General features: G+C 45.0%; 1 protein-coding gene across 14 annotated transcripts in view; it reads left to right on the forward strand.

Annotated features, from left to right (window-relative positions):
- Positions 1-20,306, forward strand: part of GIT2 (GIT ArfGAP 2) — a 48,733-nt gene extending 28,427 nt beyond the window's left edge. For 3 of the 14 annotated variants that reach the window (XM_024741408.1, XM_024741409.1, XM_024741421.1), the window contains 8 exons: positions 261-403; positions 2,452-2,601; positions 6,308-6,556; positions 8,190-8,279; positions 12,245-12,327; positions 12,945-13,133; positions 16,477-16,540; positions 17,077-20,306. In XM_024741408.1, the coding sequence (XP_024597176.1) occupies positions 261-403; positions 2,452-2,601; positions 6,308-6,556; positions 8,190-8,279; positions 12,245-12,327; positions 12,945-13,133; positions 16,477-16,540; positions 17,077-17,289 (1,181 nt within the window). In that variant the 3' untranslated portion in view covers positions 17,290-20,306. Of the gene's footprint in view, positions 1-260; positions 404-2,451; positions 2,602-4,977; positions 5,748-6,307; positions 6,557-8,189; positions 8,280-12,244; positions 13,134-16,476; positions 16,541-17,076 lie in introns of those variants that run through there. The other 11 variants (XM_024741413.1, XM_024741414.1, XM_024741410.1 and 8 more) reach the window with 10 other exon arrangements.
- Positions 20,307-21,571: the final 1,265 nt, after the last annotated feature.

Genomic DNA, 21,571 nt, shown 5'->3' on the forward strand with positions numbered 1-21,571 from the left:
GTCCCCTTATCTGAGCAGCTTTTTCCTAAACCATCTAATTAATTTGCCCACATTTGGCAGGTCGCTCAGAGGAATGCTTAAATCTGTCTCTGCAGTTTTTAGTAGACTTTCTGTTCAGTTGATAACTTGCTGTTATCCCTTTTTGGTGTGAATATAACCCTGCTATTTCTGTCATTTTCTTCCAGTCTTTTAAATGGCTAGTTTTTTAGGAAAAAAGTTTTTTGCAAGCCTGAAGTAAAGTTTTTTGCTTCTATTGATAGACAATGTGGAGCTCATACTGAGAACAATCAGTAACCAGCACAGTGGTGAGAGTCAGGACAATGACCAGCCGGACTATGACAGTGTGGCATCAGATGAAGACACGGATCTGGACGCCACTGCGAGCAAGGCACACAGGCAGAAGGTGAGGTGGCACACCGCACACAGAAAGAGACTGTGTTTTCTTTTCAGATCTTTCCCTCTGGAAATTTGCCTGCTTTGTAAATCACTTGAGGGCTAGGCTTGTGAAAAGTGCTCTGGAAGTAGAGTCAGGTTTTCTACTAGCTTGGGCCAAGCAAAGGTCAATGAGGTAAATAGTTTTAAAATAGGGGGTCTGTTGTCCCTGAGTCAATTGTTGACTCACAGCCCTTCTGCAGTTTTGACTTTATAAAACCTGTGAGGAAGGACTGGTGGGTTTTATTCTTTAAACGAATGTTTACTTTCGTTGGGTAGTTATCCACACTTCCCTGGATAATATTCTCCTGAGTGAGGCCTAGTCCCTTTCCTCTATGAGGCCGTCACCGCCCGCCCAGGAGGAGAGAGAACTGCAGTACAGGGTCATAAACACAGACACAAGAGAGGGGTGGGGCGGTCAACAGAGACACAACTTGTCACTGAGGAGGAGTATCAGGGGAGGCTTTAACGTGTGCCTTGAAGAATGCCTGGGAAAAAAAAAAAGAATGCCTGGGATGTGGGCGTGTGGAGAGGCTGGGGAGGGTGGGCTAGACAGAGAGGAAGTGAGACAGCGGAGTGGGGGGGCGGGGGAATCTGGTCACGTGTGGAGTCAGCCTGAAAGGAGTGGGAGTCAGAGCTGCAGCAGAGGGCAGGGGTCACACCATATGCAGGGGCATGACGCCAGACCAAAGAGCCTGGACCTTGGCCAACAGTGCAGAGCCCAGGAAGCTTTTAGGCAGGGCAGGAGGGTGATGTCAGCCATGTTGGGTCCTCTGTTTTGGGAGGACTGTTCCAGTGGACCAGGGAGTGGAGGAAGGGAACCCAAGTAGGAGGTGCTGACGAGGTCCAAACAAGAGGTTACACACGTTTACCTCAGGGCCTTGGCTGGGAGGGTCTGGATGGAAGAACAGTTACTGTAGCAAAGTGTGAGCCCGAGGACAGGGCAGCAGGGGCCTGGCTGGTCTACCCACTGCTGAGTGTCCAAGACCTGGCCCACAGAGGAGCCCAGCAAACATTTGAGAATGGATGAACAGGAGGAAGATAAAAAAGGCAGGGCTTGGCAATAAGTTGGATATTTGAAGTGGGAAGGTAGACTTACTGGAGTTCTGTCCAGAGTTTTCCAGCTTACACAGCTGTGAGAACCAGTGGTGCCACTGGCAGATGCAGGGAATGTGGAGGGGGTAGCAGGAGTCACCTGTTCCATCTGAAACATCTCTGCCCGGTCTCCACAGAAGCGCTGGGTTCACTCGAGTGAAAGCCGGGTCATGACAGGACCCTACACGACGGGGTCCCTAGACTGGCCGGCCTCCGCCTCCTCTCCGCCTTGCACACCCATTCCCTCCAGCTGAGCCCTGCCACTGGCTGTAACACCCTTCCTCCAGACAGCCATCTGACTAATGACCTCCCCTCCTGCAGGCTGTTGCTCATGTCCCACCTACCCACGTGTCAGGTTAAAATGCACCCGCCTTCACCCCAGCTTCAGCTCCCCAGCCCCTCACTCTGATCCATTCTATTTATTTTCCATCTCACTTATCACCTTTCACCGTACTATATAGTTTTTTATTTTTTCCCTTTCTCACTCTGTTGGGATGTAAACACCATGGAAGCAGGAATCTTTATCTATTTTCTTTTCTTATGTATCCCAAGCCCCTAGAACACTGCCTGATGCTTAGTAAAAAAGCATCAGAAAAGTTGGAATGAGTGAATTAATGAAATAATGAATAAAAAAAATGAATGAGCAAGAGAAAGGCAGACAAGACAGATGTGCATAGTCATTGTCAGAAAGGATTTGTAGCCCCACTCTCTGATCTATTAGAAAATAATTGACTTTAAAATTTTTCAAATACTTTCGTAGCCCTACCTTTATGTTTTATTTTTGCATTACGCTTAGAAGCTTTGATTTGGTTTGATTAACTTTGCGGTCCAGCTGGCATGGTCAGAATTTGAAATTCTTTAGCAGTTGGTCTTGAATGTTATCATTGTCTCAGATTGTGAACATTTTCCCCAATTTATTTTTAGAGCCTAGATTCAGATTTATCAGATGGACCAGTCACTGTGCAGGAATTTATGGAGGTCAAAAACGCTCTAGTGGCTTCTGAGGCCAAGATACAACAGCTAATGAAGGTGAATAACAACTTGAGTGACGAGCTGAGAATTATGCAGAAAAAGGTAACATGTCAATAAATGCCAGGACGGTTGCTCTTTAACCCCATAGTATAAGGAAGAATCCCAGGCATGATGCTTGTGGTCAGAGGGAAGAAGCACAGATCTAAAAATCTTTGGGCCAAGCTGTCTTTTTGGAAGCAGTATGTATTTTGGATATTTTAAGTGAAGTAGCTTTGATTAGAAATAAATCCAGTGTAAGTTTCCCAGGTAGGAAAACATTACAGCCTATTAAGTGTTTGTGTCAGTTGTAGAAACCCTTGCACTATCCTGTGCTTCCTGGGAAGCTAGACACCACTCCATGGATGTCATTCTTCCTATTTATTGCTTGTTCTAAAGAATAAGCACGCCATGAAGACAGGGCAGACGAAAGCCCAGGACAGGTGTATGTGTTTATCCGCATTCCAAACCCCATGCCACACAAGGGGTACTGTCCCTGTTCACTGTAGTCTAAGATATTACCCACCCCTGCCCTGGCAGCCCAGTCCCACAGCCCTGCTTTTTTTTCACCAGTAATTACCACTAATTTATGATGTCCTCAGAGCCACAGAATAGGTACTCAGTAAATGTAAGAAAACTTTGTGTTTGCACCAGCGAGAACTGTACGCTGGTAAGAAACAATCCCATTTGCTCGGCATTTCCTTGTTTGCCGCCTTTTGAGAGAGTTAGAAATATATAAATATATTAATCTCTATCTGTAAAAAAAGTATGGCTAATAGTAGCAAGGAATATGCTTCAGAGAGGATTACGTATATAACTCTTTATAAGAATGCTAAGAAAAAGAAGTGGAAAGATTCTAAATTCTGCCCGAGACTTTGTAGGTACTGCTCCCATCATTCAGTGCTCTACAAAATGAGATTCTGTACACTTCCTTAAACAGAAACAAAACAAAGTATATATCTGTGTCTTCCTACTATCATTTGAAGAGTGATGCTTCAGAATCATTATCAAGAACAGAGGACATGGTGCACCTCATTTGTGGCTGGGCCCTTTTCAGTGGTGCTTACTAAAGGAAGGCTGAAGATCTAAGAAGAGGTCCGTGCCCCTCTGCTTGTCAGGGAAGAACACTGCAGTGCACCCTTGTCTGCGGCTTGGTCCAGGATTCTTTTGAGTTCTAGGTCGATTTTGGAGACGTTTTGAGATAGATGGCCTCAATACCTGTAATAGAAGGGGACAAGAATGCCTGAAGATCGATCAGATTTTAATCAAACACTTGTCCTGTGCTACCCTGGCCCTGTCGCCGGCTGGTGTGCAGCCATGAACAAGACAGACAAAGTGCCTTTTTGCCATAGCATACAGGGCTTGCACTTTTTCTGTCTTTTCTGGAATATTTTTGTTTAATGAATCACAGTTTGTCTCATTAATTGAACTAATGCATTTTTTTGAGGTGACTTTTTCTGAAACATGCTGACTTTGCCACTGCAAATCAGTCTGCTAAGCATCACCATTTTTATTCTTATTATTCTCCTTTTAGTATTTGTAGAAATCACCAGAGATAACCTCGAATCTCTGAAAGCAAATGTCTCAAGCTTCTTTAAGAAATGCAGAGTGGAATTATTTGCCATTGTTCATAGATTATCTCCTCAATTCTTAGAAATGCTTTTGATTTATGAACCTATTATCTATAACTTTTCATGTCCTGTTATACTCCTTCCAGCCAAAAAAAGTGTAGTCTGGTTCTTATTAAGATAAGCACCATTCAGATTTATCTGAGGATATCTCGCTAAGTACAGAGTACTAAAATTTAAAAAAATTGAGACCAGGAACTAGTGGTCATCAAAGCACATTAAAGCAAAACCCAGGCTGGATGTTTTAGAGTGAAAAGTGTGAAGATAAAGTTTAAGATTTCAAGACCTTGTCTAAAATACTCTTAAGAGGTTTTCACATAGACACACAAGCATGTGACCAGATCCCCCAGTCCTACACTGAGGACCATGTGTCGGTTATGCTCCTCACTGGTTGGACCTTGACCATTTCATTGTAGAACATGGGTTCCCTAATAAGTAGTTTTGACAGGCACTTTATGCCTGTCTGTTTCCTAGAATGTAGGAATTTTCAGTAGCTGTTTGTCACTTTGCAGCTGTTCTTTCTTTGGAAAGGGAGTTGCAGATACAAGTTATGCCATGAAAGCCTTTCTGGTGTAGAAGCAATCTATCCTTTCTTAGGGATCACGCTTTGAGAAAACTGAGAATGAGAGTATTTCTGTTGCAAAGACAGTAAATCAGACTTTCACAAAAGTTTGGCACTACTAATATAAAGTATGTGGAATTTGTTTATTTAGCGAAGATGCATTGATTTTATTTCAAAGTTAGGTAAAGTTTTTTAATATATATATAGTTGACGAAGTAGCATGATTTGTGTCTGATCTTTCACATTTAACAGTTGCTTGGAAAAGATGCTAATTAATGAAGAGGAGCAGCCACTATTGGTGTATTTTTCACAGATCGGTGCTTTCTAAAATAGAAATTGAAAGTAACTCCTAACACTGAATGGGCTTGCTATTGAAAAAGTAATGATCTCCTGGTGCAAACACAGTTGCTTGTGGACTTAAGCCTTGGCCCTGGTGGGGAATTTGGTCACATTTTACAATCTCTGTCAAAGAGTAGACAGCTGAACTCACACCACACCCAGCTTATAAAATGTCCTGGAAGATGGAGGAGCACCAGAGGGGAAGGACGTTGTGCAGCCTGGACTCAGTTAATTGTGTTTAAAATGCCAGATGCTAAAGAGTAACTCGGTTCCTTGCTGATCCCTTAACTCTAATTCATCCAGCGCCATGAAGCAGCCTGCATGTAAGGAATGGAAGGAGCGTTCAGGGTCTCCAAGTGACAGCCTCTAACTAAAACGGGGTGGTGCCAGGCAGATTAGATGTTTAAAGCTGACACCACCACGGTCGCATTTTTGGGCGGCAGAGCCAAAGGAGAGAGAGGCCAGGTATTCCGGCCCTGGCTGAAAGATGACCGATCACCAGAGGGCAGCGCGCGCTACGTGGAGCGTTCAGACGAAGATGTTGATAGTTCAATAGGTCTCCAGTTTTCTTCGTGATATGTTAATATAGCAAACTTAACCAAGATCTGGTTCCCTCTCTTTTTAAAAAAGTGCTAAATTGTTTGGAATTTTAAAGAGTATTATGTAATAAAAACTTGTTGATCTTATTTTTTCTTGTTGGCTTTTTGGGAAGCAGTAGCTCATCTGATTTTTCATAAGCTGAATTTCACTGTCTTTCTTGCTTTGCAAAGCAACTCTGGTTATCTTTGTGCTGCTTCCATGGTGTCTGCTGACATTTTTGGCATTTGCAAATTGCTCAGGTCTCATTTGAAAAGCAAGTTACCTAAGTGATGTCTTAATGATCTCAAGCTCTTGCTTGAAACAGCCTTAGAATAATCCAGAGTGCAGCTTGCCTGCAAACGTTTCCCAGGCCCACCGTGACCAATTTTTACGTGGTTAGACAGTTCGCTTTTAAAAAGTCCAAACTGCAACTTTTTCCATTCAGAAATTAGCTATTTAATTTGCTTAAGTGACAAAGTGAGTTGATTGCGTTTCACTTATTCTAGAAGAAAGAGTTTTGGTTTGTAGTTGCCTTTGACTTTCAACCCAGCGAGCTATTAACTGTTCTTATTGTTAAAGCTGGTAGTTGTATGCGTTTACTTGGTGTTTGCTTTTTCTGCTTGCTATAGAAAAACACAGTCCCACTGCCAAACATGTCTTTCAGCTTCAAACACTCCAGAGTGAAAATTCGAACCTCAGGAAACAGGCCACAACCAATATATATCAGGTGCAAACTGATTCTGAGTACACAGACACTTCCAACCACTCTTCTTTAAAGAGACGTCCATCTGCCCGGGGCAGTAGGCCCATGTCCATGTACGAGACGGGATCAGGTCAGAAACCCTATCTCCCAATGGGAGAAGTGAACCACCCCGAAGAGAGCAGGACGAGACTCCAGCCTTTCCCCGCGCACGTAAGTAACACCACTGGCGCTTCTGCTTTTCACTCTCTGTCCAGCCTGACTCCTGCCTTCCCTCTTCTGAACCTGCAGATCCCCAGTCTCTGCTTTGCCAAATTGGGCTACAAGAGTCGTCCTTGTGTTTGCTGTATTAACATGTCGACAGGTGCTTGCGGTGTTCCCACAAGCACTCAGGGCCACTGGCCGAAAGTTTTCCAACGACCCTGGGGATTCTGGCTCTTGCTCAGCCCCTCTCCCCTTTTTCTCCCCCGTATCCATAATATCTTTCCCAGCCAGCCACTATTGGAACTTTCTTGGTAACAAGCTTCCTTCCCTATTTCCAAAAACAAAAGCAAATTATAAAGGTTACTGGCGGCAGTAAGTACCGTCTTCTTTGAGGTAGATGGGCATGTGCCCCCTTACGCACAGGAGCCCTGAGAATTCAAAGAGCACCTCCTCTGCTCCTCCCAGTGGAGCGGGTGGCGTCTGTGGCCTGGGCATGCAGGCCAGGTCTGGAAGCCTCTGGGCCTCCGCAGCCCCTGCACCTGTGGTCAGTGTGCCTGCTTAGCTGCATCCTCCTCCCTGCATGGAGAAAGTGTTGCTTTTTCACCTCATAAGAATGAGGTGTAAGAATTCTATATCGACCTTACAAGCGTTACATTCCAAAGATTGTATTCTGTAACAGGCTACTAATGCTCCTATTCTACAGTGGAATAACTGTTGTGTTGTGAGGGTTTCAAATATTATATTTCTTGGGGATTAATTTGTTTTAAAAAACCTATGTTTTGACAAAATGTTGCAGGCATTTTGAACCTATGTGATGTTTTCTCAAAGAGTAATATTTATCTTTTTGAATGTCAGAGTTTATTCTTCAGTCCACTCTTATAGGAATTTCCAAAAAAATTCTCAGAGTAAATAGAAAGTAAAGGATATGGTCTAGGAAATTAAGCCCTAGTTTAATTTTGTCAAGCTTTAATGTGATAAAATTACAGTGTTGTTATATTGTAATTGGGAGTCTACTACTTCAACTTTTTAAGTTGTTTGGGCTGAACATTCTAAAGCAATTGATTTGATACATTGGGTGTAATGGGAATGCCATTGAACTAAGTTAAGAATCTTATTTTTGTATAACTGAAAACAAAATTTAGGAAAAGCCACTTTGTTAGTTTTCACAGTGTACTTTTTAATTTTAGAAACATTTAAAATGTAAGAACATCTTATTATTGTAAAAGTTCTATATCTGTACTAAGGATCAGATTGATAGCGTATACCGACTTTAAATCATTTGTATAGTTTTTCATTTCATATCATCTGTCCTGGTTAAAAAACAAATATTTGTTTAAGGCTATCTATTAAAAAAAAAAGAAACATTGGCAAATTTGACAAATTATGCTAGGTATTGTCTTTCCCTCATAGAAAAGTAGCCTTATAAATTCCAAGTAATTTCCAAGAGGCATTTCACTAAGGGATTAAACATCTCTAGGGATCTGTCATTGGCTAGCGTGGAAGTTTCAGCACTGATCTCATGTGTGTAGTGAGTCGCTTTTTAGGATTCTTTTCTGGGAAACCTGGGCCGAAGCCAGGGTAGGAGGTGGGGTTTTTTGTTTGTTTTGTGTTTTCCCGAGTGTGTTTCTTTTTCCCCTTCCAGATTGGGAGGAGTGCGCTTGTGACCTCCTCTTCGTCTCTGCCTTCCTTCCCCTCCACACTTTCCTGGTCGAGGGACGAGAGCGCCCGAAGGGTTAAGTACACTCTGAATGCTCTGCTCTCTGGAGGAGGGGCAGCGCTCCTGGCGCTCTGTGCTTCTCCCAGCCCTCCCTCCCTCCGCTAACTGCTCTCTGTCCTGCATGAGGCAGCGCTTCCCTCCTGGTGTCTCAGCTCTCAGCACTCACACACGCATGCATGTCTGCAGGAGGCGGCCTCCGTCTCCTCGAACTCCACATTGCTCAGTCTCACGTGACATTTAACACAGCCTGCAGTTCACCCTGTAACACTGATTCTGAGCATTCTGTCTTTTTAAACAATCAGAAAATTAGCTGGCTGCTGGCTAAATATTATAATAGGGCAAATCTGTCCAAATTTGTTCAGAGAACTAGTGTATTTGGACTAACGGAAACACTAAGACATCGTGCTCTTTATTTTTTATTGTTTTTTTACTTCTTGACATATTTTACCTCAGCACCTTACTTGACAAGCCAAGGTTTTGCAGTCCCTGCATTCTGCATCCAGATTGCAACACATGGCAGCACTGGAGGTGTAGGCACCTGTTAGTATGAAGCTGTTCACTTTGTTCTTTGGTCAAGTCCAGCTTGCTGACGTATAATTTACATTCCCAGTAACAGCACATGATACAGGTAAGCTCCTTTTAGAGTAGCCAGGCAGCAAGTATTTATCAAGCACCTTGTCCACACCCAGCCTTTTGGAAAGTCAGTTAAAGGGTCCTGGGGACTTAGGTGACCTCCCTGCTCCCAAAGGCACCGTCAGTTTAAAAAACAGTTTCATGCATGAAGAGTACATGGCAGCAAGCTGAGAAAGTCATGACAGAGCACAGGCTTTGCAGACCTGCGTTCAGGTCCTGGCTCTTTTGTTTTTTACTGGAAGGGCAGTGCGGCTAAAGTGAGAGGAAGGAGGGTGGGTGTGGGTGAGGGACCACCTTTACAGACCAGGGGGATTTGCACTGCCCTTTGTCCGTTCCCTCCACATCGGCAGGAACGATGGAGAATCTTGCCCACTGCCAGTGCCTTATGGCATGTGGAGGCCCTTTGGGGGTTCTTTTCTGCACTTTTGAGGTAATCTTTTAAAAAAAACCTCTTGACATATGCTACTATCTTCTGAGCAGTTCTGAAATTGAACTGCACTATTTATATTATGGTATTTCAGTTAAAGTAAGGGGCAGTTAAATAGAAATGAATATCTTATTTGAAATGTTGTTGCTAAGAGTCAAGTAAACCTCTTTTTGTCCACTGTGAAAGTTTTTAAAAATTTTTTGGTAGTTTTGAGAATTATTGCAAGGACTGCTTACTGAGACAGTGTTTTATACTGGCCATTTAAACGGGTAATCCTCATTGCTCCTGACAGCTTCATCGTGAGGTTAGGCTTTTATGGCATGTCTGTACGCAGAGAAAACTACCAATCTATTAAATAAACTGAACCAGCACCAGCTATAAGGTAACTTTTCTATTAACAGCTTTGAGAGAGCAGCACTTTATCTAGTAGACCTTAGTTCTGCATGTTTACAATAATTTTCATAAAATTAATGCTGACTAATTTGAAATCCTGAAATATGCTTTTGTTGATAACGATGAAGGATTTAATGTAAGTAATGGATTTCCTGGGCGGTTATTGTTGTACGTTGTTTTCTGTATTTGAGAAACATTTCCTGAGTACTTTTATTAGATATATGAATCATTACTCTTCTAAAATGTTTCAATGAAACTTGGTACTTTTGATCATTGTGGAGGTAATGCATTTGATTTGTAATTGTCAAATTTACATCAAGGAAGGCAAAAAGATCCATTATAAAAAGGTGGGGTTTTTCTGGGTTTAATTCCGTTTTCTAGCTTTTTCCACCGGAGCAGCTCTGGACAAATGTCCCAGAATAATTATTTAAATACACATTTTTTACATTCCATTTTATGCTGTGTATGTGCCTGTACACACACAAACACACACTCATCTCTGTGTGTGTATGTATATATAAAAACTAAAGGAAAAGTAATGTATTAGTCAGACATTCACTGTGAAAGGTAAGAAGAGATTTTTTTGTTTTGTTTTGTCTTTTGTTTTTTGTTTTGTTTTGTTTTTTGAGATCATCTCTGCAAGAGCCTGGTTTCACTGTTCCCTGCCTGCCTTTGTTCTTCCATGTAGATAGCCAGTAGCCAGTAACTCACTGATTGATCCATAAAGCCAAACCGAAAGCAGCTAGTGAAGCAGAACTGCTTGCTGGTAGGAGATATAAACAAAGGGATCTTAAATGTTATAGTAGTTTTTACAGAACTTAGCTTTACAGACTCTCTTTATAGCTGCAGGCCAACATTTTCAGTCATTTGCCAGATGTATTTGAGTGGTTTCAGTATGAACTCGTATTGAACTTTAGGAGCCCAGTGCAAGTGTCTTACGTTAAGTGGCTGGGACCAAATAGAGCATTTGGGGGAAACATGAAAGACCTCAGCAGACAGAGAAAGAGTGTTCTCCCTGGGAGAGGGCAGAGAGGGGTCATGGGGATAGTAAGCAACACGTGGTATGAATAAGGAGCCTTTCCCCATCTCAGGGCTGGCTGCCTACCTGCCTAACCGCCCGCATAGGGCCTTCAGAGGGCCAAGCAGCATTATCAGGAAGGAGCAAATAATTAAACTTTATGGAGACTTACTTAACTGACTCACTCTAAGGGAGCCATTCATTTGAGTGGAGCTACAGGGTCTCCGTGTGTTTAAACGGGGCTCTGAGTTTACAGGCGCTTTATCTTTAGCCACATTTTATTGCAGCAACAATAAAATTCCTTAGGCACATGTTTTGATTAACTTGGATTAAATTCAAGTTACAGAGCTAGAAATAGCTCATATTTCTCTTTTGCAATTGGTAATCAATTTAGGTTTTAAATCAGCTTCCACTGATTTCTGTTCAAATGAAGAAATTCCCAAGCACTATGGGTAAAATAAATACTGAGGGGAAATCCTTTGTATTAAATGCTCCAGAACTAACATAGTCCCCTTCAAAGGAATGTGGTCCCCTTCAAATGTTGTCACCCCAGAAGGCCCTGTACTTAGCAGTGCTGCCATTTGCTCAAAACAGTTGTAGGCTTCCTGTGTCCCATTTTTGTTGCACCATATCTTTATGTTTTAAGGGATAGATGTTTGGGGAGACAGATGAAAGGGGTTGGAAACCAAGTGTCACACCAGGTTAATCCGTTTTGGTTCACAAACAACGTGTGGCAATGAATGAATGGTTTCTGGTTTCCTTGTGTGGCTCACACAAGCCGTCTCTGAGGATAGTTCTTGGAGAGCTGTGTTGTGAGCAGTGGTGGTCCTCAGGGCCCCAGGTGTGTGGGGTATTGGAGGTAGCAGGAGACAGGAAGCCCAGGTTCTTAGTCCAGGTTTTCTGCTGACTCTTTGGCCTTGGGGGTGAGCCCCAGCTCTTTTGGCCCTTCCTTTTCTCATCTGGTATTAGACTAGCTGATCTGCAGGCAACTCCCAGTGCTGACATCTGTGGATATATGTGCGGACCCATTTGCTTCTTAAATGGGCCCCATTATATTATAGTTAAACTCCATACTCCTCAGAGAGCTAAACATGAGCGTTGCCTTGCACGTCTGTTAGTTTGTACCGGGGGTCTGTGTATGGAGCAGCTAAGAAGCAAAGAAGAAAATGGGGCAGAGAAGGAAAGAAACCATTTCTGGATCCACTATTCATCTGTTACTAAATTTAAAAAAATTTTTTGTTTTATTTTCTGGCCACGCCACGCAGCTTGCAGGATCATAGTTCCCTGACCAGAGATCAAACCCGGGCCCCGGACAGTGAAAGCACCATCTCCTAACCACTGAACCACCAGGGAATTCCCTGTTCCTAAATTTTTAATAAAGCATCGGCCCCCGTCCCAGATGAGATCTGGGGCATGATGGCCACGTAGCCTGACAGGTAACAATTCCTGAGAAGGCACCCAAGAAGTGTCTGGTGCTCTCAACTAATGGGGTCGCCTTTTCTCTTGTAGGCATCCAGGCTGGAGAAGCAGAACAGCACACCTGAAAGTGACTATGACAACACTCCCAATGACAGGGACCCGGATGACTTGGGGTACATGTGCAGGAAGAATGCCCTGGGGCTGGGCTCTTCAACCAGAGACCGAGCAGCGTGGTCAGGAGGCACACTTCACCCCCTGCACCCGCTTCTCTGTTTTCAGACCCATAAGGTCCTCAGATATTAAGGCATAAGTTCATAGTTCACACCTCTTCCCATCTCCCATTATTGCCACAGGGGCCTTTTGTTCTTTTACCAGCAGGTTAGACTCATCTCTGAGTCTCTGTAATGCGCTTCAAGTCAGTTCTCCATTTCATTTTCCAGTCAACGTTAGGTTACAGCCTGCATTTGCGTCCCAAGGAATTGTCTCGATTAGGGTGGCTTCATAACCACACACCCTCCCTGTTCCAGTTGTTCCCTCCTTTTCCCCATCTTTAGCCTTCCTACTAGGGTCATCATGTCCACCCCCATGGTAGAGTGAAACAGCCTCCCTATGAGCTGTGGCTGCCTGCTGATGAGCCAGCCTTACCCTGAGTCTCCTGCCAGACAGGGTAAAGGAAACCACAAAAGCAGCCCACTCGCGCCTTCGGCACATGCACATGCTGTGGCTCCTAGAAGCAGAGAGGCAGCTGATAACTACCTGTCACATTTAACCACTTCTTCAACGCTCACAGGTCAAGCAGGAAGGGAAGGCAAAGAAATACAGTGTGGCAAGGTGATGGCTCAGGCCCAGATGCGGCAGAGCCCCACACGGCCCCGAGCCCCATCTTCCCCAGCACCGAAGACGTCATCCGGAAGACTGAACAGATCACTAAAAACATACAGGAGCTCTTAAGAGCAGCCCAAGAAAATAAACACGACAGGTAAGGAGGCTTGAATATCTGGCCTGGCGGGACGTGTGCACATGCTCTGGAAGAGATGCTGTTGCTCCCTTATAGATGGGGATTTTTTTTTTAATACGCTCACTTCAAAAGTTGTTGAAGGGCTTCCCTGGTGGCGCAATGGTTGAGAGTCCGCCTGCCGATGCAGGGGACACGGGTCCGTGCCCCGGTCTGGGAAGATCCCACATGCCGCAGAGCGGCTGGGCCCGTGAGCCGTGGCCGCTGAGCCTGCGCGTCCGGAGCCTGTGCTCCGCAACGGGAGAGGCCACAACAGTGAGAGGCCCGCGTACGGCAAAAAAAAAAAAAAAGTTGTTGAAAATTTCAGGTTTATGTAACAGGCTTAAAAACAAATTTGTCTTTTTTTTTATGTAGTATTTTTAATCTTTCATCTTCTTATGAAGTGCTCTGAATATAGCTGCCTCTAGAGATAGAATTGCGGCGTATTTGGGGTAGTGACATTCCCAGTTCTTGAGGTGAAAGAAGCTACCTCAAAACTGGCAACACATTCTCCCGGCCATACTGCTGTCTGTGGTCTCCTTAGCTGGGGAGAAATCTACTGCCATAGAAGGTATCCTGAAATGAACCTGATTTCTTACCTTTTTCCCTCATGCATGTGCACGTCTAAGAAGCAAGTGGTTTTTAGAAAAGTTGATCTAATTGTCACGCAAATCATTCTCTGCCCCTGAATGAAGAGTCTGCTCACTCTGGGCAGAACCATATCTTGCGGAGTTATTTCTTACTGCAGAGAAGGGTCCAGCTCTCGTTCTAACTCACCCCTCTGTCCTCTGGTAAGTTGTTAGCTGTTGCAGGTGGTATCCTAGTCTCACGCGGCCGGCCTGCTCCAGACACAATCATGACACGTTTAACATCATCCCACTGAGTTTATGAAAGTGGCAAAATTTGATCAAAACCCAAGAACAATCTCATTTTTTTCATTGTCAGCAAAGTTTAGGGCTTCAGTGAAGAACTTCTCTCCATGCCTTTGCACGAACAAAAGTTGTTCAAGGAACACAGTACTGCTTCTTCTTTTTCCTGTTCTCTTCCATGAAAAGATGCACCAGTGTTTTTTGCATTCTCCGTGTCCCTCGCACTGCCATGCTCACCTCCCCATTTTCTACTGTCTTCCGTTTTGCTGTACAGCTCAGACTTCTCCCAGTGTCATTATTTCCCACTCAGTAGGAGAGGAATGGTCAGTGTTTATTGAAGGAACAGAGCTAGTCTTCATGGATGGACTGCTGGAGGCTCCTCAGAGAAAAAGAGGAACCTGCATAATTTCTCAGCCTCCTTCCACGAAAATTATGTAGCTGTTTATCTCCCCCCTGCCCCGCACATCCTCTTTATCACACGCCCTTCCTGCCTCACACGCTACAGGTGTGGAGTTCCTCTGCTCAGCACCACAGTTGGCAACAGGCAACTTCATTACCACATTACATAAAGCAAAACGTTTCACACCTCAAATGTATCAAGGTACCGTGATAACAGGGTGAACTCCTTCCTTGGGGCTCTCCCACCATTGAACAACATGCTTCACTTCTCATTTCCCCCAGCTCAGAAGTGCCTTGCTCGTATTTCAAACAGCAGCCAAAAACTATGCTTACATTAAGTTTCTCTCTTCGATGGTTGTCAAAAATATAAATATCTGCCCTGGAGCTGTTTCTGGCTTCAAAGATCACAATATATGGTGCTTGGTACAATTTGGGAAGTTTCTTTTTTTTTTTTAAGACGTACAAATCCATTCAATATATGTCATGATCTGTTTTCTGTAAGAACCATGAGAGAATGGTGCAGAGATTTTTAATCATCAACTCACTCTTTTGGTTTAAACTAGAATTGGTCTAGAGAATTTATATTTTATAAATTGTTCGGTGTTCTCTTAAAATCTCTGGTTCCTTGCGTATCTGAGACACTTTCTCTTTTTTTTGGCTGCATTGGGTCTTCGTTGCTGCGCGCGGGCTTTCTCTAGTTGCGGCGAGCGGGGGCTACTCTTTGTTGAGGTGCGTGGGCCTCTCATTGCAGTGGCTTCTCCTGTTGTGGAGCACAGGCCCTAGAGTGCACGGGCTTCAGTAGTTGTGGCGCACGGGCTCTAGAGCACAGGCTCAGTAGTTGTGGCACACGGGCTTAGTTGGTCCACAGCATGTGGGATCTTCCCGGACCAGGGCTCGAACCCGTGTCCCCTGCAAGACACTTTCATTTATAATCTTGCATTATATGAATTAAACCCATGCCTTTTTCTCTTGTTTTCTCCTCTCGATATCCATTGCTTATGCTTGTCCTAAGTGGACCAGTAGCCCATGCAGGCACGGTCAGGCTTAGTCCTGGTCCCCTGGGCTGAGCAAGCTCCCCACAGCCCCTGACCTTCCCTCAGCCTGGTCCCATCCCCTCAGCCTCCAGCCTCACTCCCTGCCTGTCTCTGTTTCTGTCTCTCTCTCTTACACACAATTACACAGTCCAGGGATTACTGCATATTATGCACAAAAGCCTTTTCAAGGAAAGATAACAAGTTGTGAACATGGACTCCCTGTGGTAGAGAAGGAGGAGGACTTTGTCATTAATCTGCATGTGCTTTCTTTCGTGGCTTATTCAGGACTTCCTAAAATAGGTTGTAATGAGTGAGTTTTTGAGAGATGTCCTTAGGAAAAATGTCTCCTCTATGTAGCAGGAGGAAAGGGTGAATTATATTTCTGGGTCAAAATGAAAACCATAACCAGCAAAACATAAAAAACTCTTAGGTGTGGATCTCAGTTAATGCTCAAGAAACATTTGTGGCTGATACAGTGGTTGCTGTGGACATTGCCTTTTTTTGAGGGCCTTTGTCACCAGATGGGTTGTTGCCCCTTCACATTTGCAAGTTAAATAACTCCTATGCATTGGTGTTTTTGTTATTACATGGTGTATGGTTCTAACTGCTCATAAAGGTAAAAGTTGGGAATTCCCCATTGGAAGGCATTTTGGTATAATTCAAACCAGTTTCTTGAGATGCAATGATTTAATTAAAATGTAGGCAGTCTTAATTTGAATGACCACCTTGAGGAGGTGTAGATATCTTTACAGACTAACTGTTCTGTGGTTCCACCTGGCTGGTAGTGGACGTTGCCTACATTCATACCTGGAGACTGTTTTTGTCTGATTGAATGAACTGTCAAGAAAGGATGGGGCCCCTGCTTTATCACAGAGCACCTCCTGTTGATGTGGGATCCACAGCAGGTTGGCCAAGGCCTCAACCCCTTTGTTATGGGAATGTAAATGGGACCTATTCTTAGCCGAGTATTCTCTGTCTCTGAATTATTTTCACTGTCTTTGAATAACCTCTTCAATATTCTTGCAGTTATATTCCCTGCTCAGAGAGGATACATGTAGCTGTTACAGAAATGGCAGCATTATTCCCCAAAGTAAGTCACTCCCTACTAACTTGGTTCAGATCCCTTTTAATGAATCGTAAGAAATTTCTTTATGACCTTTACATTATATTAATCTTTTTGTAGCACAGGAAGTTTTGAATATGCAAATAGCCATATAGAGCTTTGAAATACTTTTTGTGCTACATGAGTATTGATTTGGGTTTAATAAGACAAGAATGTACAAGCCAAATGCTGAAAGGTAAAGCATTAATAGAATGAAATTTTATCTGGACTATTTCACCCAAGTGGATTAATATTTTTCAAAAACCACTTCAGTATAGCACTACTAAATGCATACTATTAAATACGCTGCACGCACTTTGACCTTTGAGACAGAGCCCTTCAGCATCCGCCACACTGTGGGTTGCCAAGCTTGCAATGTTCCGAGCACCCTCAGTGAAAAAGTGCTGGACAGAACTGCTGTTCACTGTGGAATAGTTTGAGTTGTTTTCTGAGGAATGCTTGTCCGTGCTCTCGGATACATCCACCCTGCAGTTCATGGCGAATGCCTATGTTTTTCTGTTTAGAAACCCAGGTCCGACATGGTGAGGACTTCCCTCCGCTTACTGACATCCAGTGCCTACCGACTCCAGTCGGAGTGCAAGAAGACCCTCCCAGGTGACCCGGGCCCGCCCACGGACATCCAGCTGGTCACGCAGCAGGTCATCCAGTGTGCGTACGACATCGCCAAGGCCGCCAAACAGCTGGTCACCATCACCACCAAAGAGAACAACAACTGAATGGCAGGGCTGGCCCGGCCCTTCTGTTTTTGAGGCTTTTCTAAGTCCGGTTTCCAATTTAGACATGGAACTCTTTCGATTTTTACAGAAACAAACGTTTAATGAAAATTTAAAACTTTTAAAAAGAAAACTCAGTATTATTTTTGCATGTTTTCTAACAAATTTTCAACTATTAATTTAACCCATTTGCCTTACTTGTGCCTGTTTGCCAGTTTACCTTCTGACGTGCTGTTGTGCTGTCCGTGACCGTCGAGTTAATGATCATAGATATCCAAAAGCAGATCTTCACTGTTTAGAGTATTTTAGAACTTTTCCATGCCTTCAGACTCCTTGCCTATGGCTAAAACTATAAGAGAGAGTTTTACTGAAACATTCTCTGGAGAGAGTTGGGTTAAAAAAAAAAAAGTCAACATTGTCTGTTCCCTCTCAAGTATTGTGCAATAAGCAGATTTTCCAGCCTCCACTGCAGAATCTCTAAGTTTGGGGTATCTCCAAGCAGGCATGTTAGAGAAAGGACTTTGCCACTTTCTAAAAATAGTGTAACAATCTCTCTTGGAAGGAAACAATGAAGTGTTCGATTTCTTTTAACTGTTCTATCATATTAGGTGTTCTCTCATCTGATTTTTCGATCCTATCTTCTATTTCTGTTTTACTATCATTCTCAAGTCTCCATGGCATCCGATAAGCACTCATGCTCCCTGTCGTGTGTCCCTTGGCCGTGTTATCACGTACACTCTGTGGAGCCTCAGTCCCACGAGCCGTAACTAATTTTGTCCCTCCCCATTCAGATAGCACTGCCATAAACGGTGACAGGAGCAGTGATCTGCTCCCCTTACTCCTCTAGCCGCCTAAAGCCTTCCCACACGATCTGCTTCGCATATCTCGCCACCTTTAAGGACTTCTTATGAGGTAAGATGTGTACAATCACCTGAGTTGGCTTCTCTTCCATTATCTCACTGGTACTTCACAATTAGACATCACCTTTCAAGGGACTTCCAATGCAGGGGGTGTGGGTTCGATCCCTGGTTGGGGAGCAAGTTACTAAAAAGGGCTTTGTTGTTCTAAAAGCTAAAGCATATTCCTTCCTGCTTGTTCCCGCAGTTTTGTGTGGGTGTGGCTCAGACCCTGACCTAGACCAGAGGGGCCAGGTGGTACTGACATTGGTGAGTGAAGCGAGCCAGGTGCCCAGGGCAGGGGACAGTGGGGGAGCCCATGGCACATCAGTGGTCACAGCAGCTCCCTGGCTCCACTCAGGCTGCCACGTGGAAAAGTGGGCCTGGGGTTGCTGGAGCTTTGATTTGTCAGGAGACACCAGATATTTTTTGTGCCGTCTCTCCACTTGTAAATGTTCGCAACTCATCTAAAAGTGTTCACGGCACACGTGTGGATGAGCTTCGGCCTCTAGGCTGCCAGCTCACAGCTCTGCTGTGTAGTGTGAGGGCCTGGCTTCCCTGGTCTCCCCCGGTTTAGCCTCTGAACCTTACCTGTAGCGTGGCCACCGTACCCTGTGATCAGTTGCTGTTAGTCCTTGTTTCACCCATCTTTTCTGTCCCGTAGCGCTCGTTCACACACGTGAAAAAGTCAAAATAATCAGAGTTGCCTAAAAACATCCTCAATAAGCCTGTATTTTCACAGAACTGTTTGATTCACAAACACCTTTGTAGTGTGACCGAATGCTTTCGGAGAGGCGAACCGCAATGGTGTTTGGTTTACTAAGTCACTGTGAGTGGGTGCTTTCGCCGGCTTTTGCTGCACTGAGTAGTGTGGGGAAAGGGTCCACATCTCCAAGACTTGTCTGCACAAACCTAAGTGCCGTGCTCTTATTGGATGCTGAGGGGACGCCTTCTCGAGGAATGTCTTCTACCTTAAGTTCAAGCACTGTCTGAGAACCTTTTCTGCATGCTGCATGTACCGGGCTGTCCCTCCTCTTCCTTGCAAACACGTGCCCTCCTGCCAGGCCTACGTGGGCTCCTCGGGAAAGGCCCAGCGGCAGTTCAGAGTCAGTGCCCTTGGCCTCCCAGAGAGGATGGGCTTCTGCATAATGAGTCGCCTGCGGTGGGTGAAGTGGTGTCTTCACTCCAACACTCAGGACCTGCAGTGGAGGACGCTGTTTCGTGCCCCTGGAGAAAGTCAAGGAACGTGGGGACCACCAAAGCATTTCCCGTTGTGAGAACACCACAGGAGGTTGCTCTGTTAACCCACAGTGCCAAAACCCGGGAAGGAAGTTCCCAGGTGGAGTGACAGGAGGGCCACAGCTCGTCCTTCTTATCAAAGTGCCCTGCCCGTTTCCTCGGCCCTGAGAGGCCAGGGTTAGAGGTCCCCGGGGCCTGCGGACAACTCGCACCTTGTCTGAACAGTTGTTCACCGTCTTTTGCACATGGGTTCCACAGCCTTGCACTAGTGTCTGCGTTCTGTAATGTCATTCTCTTACCCTTGATTCTCAAATCCCTGCCCCCTCAAAAGCCCCTCGGAGCTGAGAGGTCGGAGGTAGGAAACCGGCATTTGCCACTTGCTGGGGGAGACGGCTCCACCCCTGAGCTCCTTCAGCTGAAGTCATCTTCTGCCTCGGCATGCAAATAGTTCTTACTTGCCAAAGAACAATGAATCGGGCCCAAAGACCAAATACAGCATCTCATCAATTGGAACTATAAACGCACAACTCAGGAGCTGTCCTCCAATTCCTCCAGCGGTTTAAGCTGCGGAACCAGAGTGAGACCAGCATGAGTGTCCTCCGCAGCCACCCTGAGCTCCCAAAGCAGAGAGTTTTCCTTCTTTCCTCGTCCTGGTTGAAGGTCACCTTGATTTTACAAAAGAAAATGCTGCATAGGAAAAATGAAATGCCTTTTATTCCAATGTGTTTTATCCATGTCACCCATTATTCTGTACTTATTTTTCCTGTTTGTTGTACATTCTATTCCTGTAATTATTGTTCAACCCTTTAAGCGTTGTAAAATCGTTTTGGAATTTGTGCCTGCTAGTTATGCAATAAACAGGCTCTGTAAGTGTCTTTGTGGTAATTCTATGCTTCCCATCAATAAGTTGATGTTTCCAGATACTAGGTCTAAGTTCCTAGAAAGTTCTTCCCATGAGAGATGGTATCAAATGTGCCTTCACCCTGGGGCGGCTTTGTCCGTTTTCAGAAAGGATGACCTTTTCCTCCTCTCTGCTCAGCAGATAGCTTTCTTACGAGAAGTCCTGCATCAGGGAATCAGTTCCATGTATCTTATCATGATGCATTTACTCCTCACGTTAAATTTTGTAAATTCAGCGAAAGCCAGCCGAGCGCAGGCGCCCTCACTTCTCCTGGGCAGGTGATCGGGTGGTGAAGTCAGTTCGGTCTCTCGAGGCGCCCAGTCTTATACTTTCAGAGCCAGGCTGTTGTGCAGGTTCACATGGGAGAGCTGTGGGATAGATTCACACTGGGTTTAACAAGGATACCCACAGTCCCCGACGACTGTCCTCCCCACGGGTGACTTGGGGCACTTCTCCCAAACGGAAGAAGGGATGGGGCAGCACGGGTGCCTTTCTAAGCGAGAAGTCCGGGGAAGACGGAGCACCCTGTCTGTGTGATCCAGCTCGTCCGAGGACCTCGCAGTTCAGACCCATCAGCTCACTCCCAGAGGCAGCTCCTAGGGCAGGGGTTCTCCAGTGAGCCAGCATCAGAGCCCCTGGAGGGCTTGTGAAAGAGTCTCCTGTTCATCTCTGATGCAGCAGCTCTGGGGCAGGGACCCAAGAATCTGCGTTTCTAACAGGGTCCCAGGGATGCTGCTGCTGGTGGTCCAGGGACCACACTCTGAGAAGCACCGCTGTAGGCCATTTTTAGGGCCCATCACCAACACCACACAGCTCCTTGCCTTCTGCTTTCGAGACATGCCTGGGACCTGGGACCCTTTACTGCAGTGTTGCAAAGCTTGCACCTGGACCCACCTCGCCTCAAGCTACAAAATACAGAGAAACTATATTCGACTAAAAATCACTGTGTGCATGGGCAGTTGGGGCAAATTCTGGACCCAAAAGATACAAAAAGACAAAAAAAAAAAAAAAAACCCACCAAAACACTGCCATTTCTGAAGAGCCGGGAGCAAAAACAGCATGTTGGGAGCAAAAGTAGGATACTGAGCATGCCCCCTGCACTCAACACCACCTAAGGGGGAGGTACAATACCTAAGCCACCCCTCCAGCTAGACCTCTGGACACATCCCTACCCTCACCCCACATAAGGAACAGGCTTGCCCCACCTGCCAGCTAGCGAGCAAGCCAGGGAAACTGGTGTTTGTTCTCG

The sequence above is a fragment of the Neophocaena asiaeorientalis genome, unplaced genomic scaffold (assembly GCF_003031525.2).
Source record: "Neophocaena asiaeorientalis asiaeorientalis breed wild unplaced genomic scaffold, Neophocaena_asiaeorientalis_V1.1 scaffold648, whole genome shotgun sequence".
NCBI classification, from domain to species: Eukaryota; Metazoa; Chordata; class Mammalia; order Artiodactyla; family Phocoenidae; genus Neophocaena; species Neophocaena asiaeorientalis.